The sequence below is a fragment of the Dipteris shenzhenensis genome, chromosome 14 (assembly GCF_047967505.1).
Source record: "Dipteris shenzhenensis isolate YYH24624 ecotype China chromosome 14, Dip_SZ_1.0, whole genome shotgun sequence".
Lineage (NCBI taxonomy): Eukaryota > Viridiplantae > Streptophyta > Polypodiopsida > Gleicheniales > Dipteridaceae > Dipteris > Dipteris shenzhenensis.
The window spans coordinates 31,367,984-31,375,109 of record NC_141609.1 but is presented as its reverse complement, the minus strand read 5'-3'; the positions used below and the strand labels follow the sequence as shown (position 1 = coordinate 31,375,109).

General features: G+C 42.2%; 1 protein-coding gene across 1 annotated transcript; it reads left to right on the top strand.

Annotated features, from left to right (window-relative positions):
- The first annotated feature begins 616 nt into the window (after positions 1 to 616).
- Positions 617 to 3,494, top strand: LOC147894471 (protein SCARECROW-like). The gene is made up of 3 exons (XM_087385318.1): positions 617 to 829; positions 1,063 to 2,106; positions 2,373 to 3,494. The coding sequence occupies exons 1-3, from the start codon at positions 617 to 619 to the stop codon at positions 3,492 to 3,494; spliced, it is 2,379 nt and encodes a 792-aa protein (XP_087241444.1).
- The last annotated feature ends 3,632 nt before the right edge of the window (positions 3,495 to 7,126 follow it).

The following is a 7,126-nucleotide window of genomic DNA, read 5'->3' as shown; positions in this document are numbered from 1 at the left end:
GGGCGGGGCAGGGGCGTGACAAAAGCCAAAGGTGCTGATTACAGGAGCGTTAGCAGAAAGGGCAGCAACAACAATAACAAAGACAACAACAGAAGGGAGAGAGGTTTCTTCGCTTGGTGCGCACACTAGTTGAGAGGGAGGAGATTCGGTGGGGGTGCGGGTGGTGGTGGAGCTAGAGAAGGTGCGCGAGCCATGATACCGGGGGGACTCGAGTATGCGCAGGCAAGGAAGCTACAGCAGAAGGTAGGGCGTGAGGTTAAGACGTGAAAGAGAGTTTGAGAGAGGCGGTGTCAAAGATGGAATGTTTTTGCAAATTGTATAGCAGGCCAGAGGGCTAAATACTGAGAGCGAGACCAAGCGCGCGAGCGAGATCGAGATCGATCGAGAGAGAGAGAGAGAGAGAGAGAGACTGGCGAAGCTGCGAACTTTTGCATATTGTATATTAGCGAGCAGAGAAAGTGATTAGTAGCCAGCACAGAAAGTAATTTGCAGCTGCAACTGTTGCTGGATGCGGTGGATCAGGGGCGAGGAGAGGAGCTATGGAGTGAAGTTTGCACGGGAGTTTGTATTCTCTGTTGAAGGTGAAAGCTGCAAACACATGATGATTCTCGAGTAGATGTGCGATCACCAGAGAAGGCTATATGGAGCAAAGTTTGCACTTTATGGAGCAAAGTTAGCATTCTATGGAGCAAAGTTTGTGTTCAGTGTTGAACGTGGAAGCTCCAATAATTCTCGAGTAGACGTCTGGAGTGAAAAGCTTGCATTATCTGCGCGCGGGAGGAGGAAGCTGCAAAAGTATGCAGATGGGCGAGTAGACGACGACGACAAGGCTAGTGTGCAAAGGAGGAGGTGGAGCGAGCGCCATAGCCAAGCTTCCGACAGAGCTTGGGCACCATCGAAATAGCCATAGGCTATGGAAGCACCACAGGCTATGGAGGGGAAGAGGGCGACGGAAGGATTGATGTAATAAAGTTGGCCGATTAGGAGATTATCAAAGTTTTTCACGTAGGTTTTCACGTACAAATTTTGACGTACGTTTTCACGTAAGTCGGCGCCATGCAGGACTCACTTTGCGGGAGCATGGGGCGGCCTTTGGCTGCCCATCGCTCACTTCACCCAGCTCCCCAAAGCCCTTCTTCTTCTTCACCTCCTTCTAGCTTGCTCATCAATGATCCTCCCCCTCCCCCCGATGCCTTCCTCCCTCGCTTCGACTACACCTCCGCCTCCAGTCCCTCCTCCCGCTTGCAGCAGCAGCAGCACCCCCCCCCCGATAGCCTCTCCTCCTGGATCGACCTCATCGACGAACTCATCGACCCCCCCCCCGAACCCATGATCTTCTCCCCCGCTCGTGACTCCTCCCCTCCCGATTTGGCTTCCGCTTACTCTTCCTTCAGCGACGACTTCGACACAGACCCGCACCAACAATCCTCCCAGCCGCCTTTCGACGCTGACCTGAAGCAGGAATCGTCTTCTTCTAGCTTGCTTTCTCATCTCGACTCGTACCGATTTCCGCCTCACCAACAGGCCAGATCTCCTGGTACCGCGCACTTCTATCATTCCCAACAGCAGCAGCAGCATCAGCAGCATCATCATCAACAACCGCCGAGAATCCCATCTAGCCCAAAATCGCCCTACCAGCCCGTTTCCAGTGCCCTCCATAAGGTACTCAGTGCACCTCAATTGAGTCGCCTGGAATCTACTCGGAGGCAGGCTCCTACCCCTCTCTTCCTTCCCCCAGCCATCACCTCTTCCAGTAGGCCCCAGTCAACATTCCATAACCGCACCCCTTCCGTCCCTTCCACGGACTTCCGGGCAGCCGACTTCAGTAGAGTATCAAGAAGAAACTCCCTCGATGTTTCTGGGAACAGTTCCCCGAGCTCGTATTCAAACTCCCCCCCGAACTTACCGAGCTCTTTTCCGTCCATGGGTTACCTCTCTCACCAATTGAATCAGCAAAGAAGTCCCGTGATGAACAATATGCAGCCTATGCAACGACACGGAGCCTCGTTACCGCAAAACGGTCAGCGAGAGCTGGTGGCAGGTCTTCACCCCAGGCACCCTCTTGGCATGATGCACTCCATGGGCTTTCCAGGGAGATCTCAATCGGTACGGTGTCTATTCCCGGGAAATTTTGAATGCACGATGCAAAGATTGCCGTTTCACATCGCTGAATGCGACATTTTCGATGTGATTAAATTCTCAAATGATGTCCAATCTGTTGCCCTCTGTGCTGTTGCCCCCGGTTTCTAATCACAAATTGAGCATGCTTTTTGCCGATGGAAGAGGCACTCCACAATCGCCGACTTTACTTGTAAGTCTGTCATGCAGGTTGCAAAACAACAAAGCATAATATAATTTTCGTGTCTGTGCAGGAAAATCAAGACAGCGGCTTGCGTTTGGTTCACCTTCTTCTCGCATGTGCTGAAGCTGTTGCCAGAGAAGAATATTTCGCCGCAAAAGAAATCTTACTTCAATTGCAGGAGATTGTCTCTACAAATGGCGACTCCATGCAAAGGGTAGCGGCCTATTTCACCGATGCTCTTCATTCAAGATTGACAGGGACTGGGAGCAGGTCTTACATGGCTCTGAGGTCTTTCGATCCGGCAACAGCTGATGAAGTTCTTGCTGCATTCCAAATTCTGTACCAAGCGTGTCCTTACGTAAAGTTTGCTCACTTCACTTCGAATCAGGCTATATTCGAAGCTTTTGAGGGGGAGCAGAGGGTACATATCGTGGATTTAGATATCATTCAGGGATACCAGTGGCCAGCTTTCATTCAAGCGTTGGCGGCTCGTCCCGGAGGTGCACCACATCTTAGAATTACTGGAGTTGGGATGCCGCTCGAGTCTGTGCAGGAAACAGGAAAAAGGCTTGCAGAGCTAGCGGAATCTTTGCACGTGCCGTTCGAATTCCACGCTGTGGGAGAAAGATTAGAAAATCTAAAGTCATATATGGTTCAGAGAAGGATCGGGGAAGCACTGGCTGTAAATTCGGTCAACAGGTTGCACCGGCTCCTTTCAGAGCCCATGAGCCCAGTTATCGGCATACTCCACATGATTAGAGAGCAGGCTCCAAATATCTTCACGCTGGTAGAGCAAGAGGCGAGCCACAACGGGCCATTCTTCCTTGGCCGATTCTTGGAAGCACTCCACTATTATTCAGCGATTTTCGACTCTATAGATGCTACTCTTCCTCAAACCAGTCCCGAACGAACAAAAGTGGAACAACTGGTCTTCTCCAACGAGATTACCAACATAGTCGCTTGCGAGGGACCCGAGAGGGTGGAAAGACACGAGAAGCTGGAGAAATGGAGAAAGATGATGGAAGGAATTGGGTTCCAAAACGTGCCGTTGAGCGCAAATGCAGTGAATCAGTCGAAGCTACTGTTGGGTCTGTACCCATGCGACGGATACACGCTAGTTGAAGACAGAGGAAGTTTGCTACTGGGCTGGCAAGATAGACCCATAATCGGAGCATCTGCATGGCGATGTTAGAGCTGGATTTGGTAACAGATCAAAGAGAAGCTTCTGATATTGGAGTGATCGCGCGCTACCATTCTGAAATCGAACTCGATGCAGATCGAGGGAATTGAAAAGAAGTGATACAGTGCCAACATATTTTAACTGTTTGCAAATGAGAAATAGCAGATTTTAATAGTAAATGAAGATTGCAGCATAAACCTCCACAGATGCAAATTCTAAATGAAGGGTTTGCAGCATGAACCTGTAGTACAAGTTCAACAACCCCTGCAGCTTAAATGACTCGAAAGATGGAATGCATCTCTATAAACCTACATTATCACAAACACATTAAAGTACGTGCCACAACACGACTATGATTCACTCAAAATAGAGGTTTTTGTGTTAATTAAGTTAGTAAGATCGGCTTACTTCAGCAACTCAAAGTACAAGTTTTACATTCGGGTTTTGTGTTTAATTGTCTAAACTTGGGAGAAAATTAGAGAAGGATGATTCATTTAAACGACAGGTTTCAACGGGTTTTTTGTTCGTGTTTTGTGCTCAATTATCTAAACTTAGGAGAAGGGTGAGCAGCTCGGTCCTTAGTTTGTGTGCTTGCAAGAAATTGTGTGTTTATAATGACACATGTCATCCCAATGAGCATCATTTGCTTAGCTTTTCTCGTTTTTATTTTTTCACTTGCAAGTTGCCACTAATCACTCTCAACGAAAATTTATGTAGCTTGGGAAATTTTTACGTTTTTAGAATGTTTTATATATATAGTCATGACTCATGTCTTTGGTGGCTCTTTGGATGGTCCCATTTTATGCTTATGAATTTTTAAATTGCTATATCTCTTTAGAGCACTCTTAGAGCATAAGTAGTACAATTTTTTAGAGGTTTCATTAAAAAAGTTGTAAAATCAATTGGAACCTTGTCACTAGTTCCAACACATTAAGGAGACAATTAAAGGGATGTATGTGGAAGCAATTATCAAATGCCATATGCTATTAAATTATCAAGATTTTTAGATCAAATAAGAAAGAGATGGGCTTTAGCTTCCCTTCATTCACTCGCTAAAGCTTCACTAGATGGTTGCTCACATTTGTAGCTTTAATAGTTATATAGATTAAAGTCATATGTACTAAGATTGTGACCTGTATCTAAACTCGTTTTCACTTATGCATATGGAAAATAGCCAAGAAATATATAGCTTTGAAATATAACCATATATACTTGGCCATAATGTACAAGGGCTTGCTATTTTTGTATATTTTAGATGTGCACACCCCTAGTTCTTGCAAGCTCTTAAGAGTTTTTTTCATAGCTAGTAATTAGTTTGAAAATAATTATAAGTTGTGTAGCAAATACCCATGCATGAATCGGTTCTCAATGGCTTAGCTTTGCTCTTAGTAGCTTCTAAGGCTCGTTTGAAGTGTTAATTACTTCCCCTTTTTAAAAAAGTGGGAGTAGTTTTTGAAGGTTGCACTTGCAATAGCTAAATATTTTAACATTTTAGCACAAAATAAGTATTAAAATATTTTGGAAAAGTTAACAATGATTAGACTATTGCTCAATAATTACTCATCTCATGGCATGAAAACGTTTATAAAAAGTGTTTGCCATCTCCATTAGTTTCTAGGACTATAGATGCGTAGTTTTCATACAATATTTTTAGTGTTTCTTTGTATTCAACAATTTAAATTATCAAATCACACCTTCCTATTTTCACTTATGTTGGTGGGAAACACCATTGCATATAAAATGGTACCATTGCATACAAGTAAGAAATAAATAAAAGCACTAGTATTGCGAATAAAGTGGATACCCTTGCCCAAAATGAGAACTAACTGATATATTCCTTTTTAATGTAAAAAGTTGAGACTTTTTCTAGCAGTTTTAAAAACTCGGGGTGATTTAAATCGCAATTTTAAGAACATCAATTATCATGGTAATTCTTAGAAGCAAATAGAGTGCCCATATAAATTTCCTTACGGTCAAAGCATTTGAAAATTTGTCATTTTTTTATATACATTTTTTTTGAAAGATATATGAGTTACTTGGGTATTATTTCACAACTAAGAATGTGAGATGAGCTTTGTGTTTCTCTATGAGGGCCTCATCATTTTTATTGACAATGATATGTTCATTACAATCAAGATCATCATTATTTTCACTATATGAAAAAGTAGATGATCTATCCTCCTCAATTTTGTCAATAATAGTATTGTGTCTATCAATTCAGAGATATCATGACGCTTCCATTTGCATGCAAGTTCAATATCGAAGAGGAGTCAATAAGATTTATGGCATATGATGAAATCTTTTTAAAGAGGATGTTTATTGTCTTCTTTTCAAGGGATAAATCATTTGTTTATAATACAAGCATGGGTATTTCTTCAAGATCAAGCACACCTAATAACTTTTCTTATCATTTTCCTTTTTGGCCTTCCACAATTTTGAAATGTATTTTTATTTTAATGGATTAGCATGGGTGGTTCTAAACTACTACATAACAATGGAAGTCACTTGGAGGTCACTTGCCCTTAATTCATCAACTTGAAGATTTCTACCACCTTTGCAAGAAAACATGGATGTCCAACATCCAAGTGCATCATCTCGTGAAAGTGTTGGAATCATAGAGCAAACCTTCAAATCTTGCAAGCTACTAGATTACATTTTAGTAAGTTTTGTAATGAAGCACCCAGATACATCCCCTTGAAAGTATATTAATCAAAGATTAATAGAGGTTGAATAGGTTATCCTAAAGTAGAGGATGGTTTTGGATTTGCAAAGGATTAATCAATTAATATTTCTACTCTTGAGATGATCAGGGGTGATAGTCTGGTCCTCAACATTAAGTGTTATAACTCATTGTAAACATCTTCACTTCAAGAATATAATTTGCCTTTTAAATCATACTACTCTTCTTGGATATGCATCTTCATAGTCAAGATCAAGGGGGATTCACAACAAGGACTCCCTATGGTGTAACATGAGTGTAAGGGAGGGGGGTTTTTGGAAGGTGTACTGGGTTAAGCTTATAAGCTAGCACAGGTAAGGGGGTTTCTTTGTGGCTTGGGGAAGGGAGGGGGGCCGAGGGTGTGTGTGTCTAGGGGGAGTTTGAAGGAGGAGGGGGATGGACATGGGGAGTGGAAAGGGATGTCTTTGAAGAAGTCTCTAAAATGGATTTTCTTTATCATTGGACTACTTATTGATAGCTTGTAGCTTAAAATGATACTTAAATACATTTGGATCTTTCATTTTCTATTTTGTTCATGTGAATTAATCAATAGCAAAATCTATACTAGTTTGTCTCTTCAAGAAAATATGATATTAAAAATCACCCAAATATGTATATTAACACTAGTTTGGTAGAAGGACATAAAAATGCCCTAGGACACTTTATGTCTAGTTAACTTAGCCACCTACTACAATTATCCAAAAACATCGATAAGCTCTTTTGGGGTTTTGATTATCTACCCTAATAACTTATATGCTGAAAAAAACTTGGAATTATTAAGGATTGGAACTTGCACCTATTACTCTGAATTCTCCCAAACGTTTTAAGGTCAACCTAACACGAAAATTTCAAGTTGTTTTCTTAGGTTTTAGATAAAATGGCCATACTTCTCTATTAGAATGAGTTTTTTTCTATTTTTCAAGCT

Coding starts and splice junctions, on each gene's coding strand:
- LOC147894471 (XM_087385318.1), top strand. CDS start 617: ATGTGCGATCACCAGAGAAGGCTATATGGAGCAAAGTTTGCACTTTAT. Junction 830..1,062: donor GAGTAGACGACGACGACAAG/GCTAGTGTGCAA, acceptor GGCGCCATGCAG/GACTCACTTTGCGGGAGCAT. Junction 2,107..2,372: donor TTCCAGGGAGATCTCAATCG/GTACGGTGTCTA, acceptor GTGTCTGTGCAG/GAAAATCAAGACAGCGGCTT.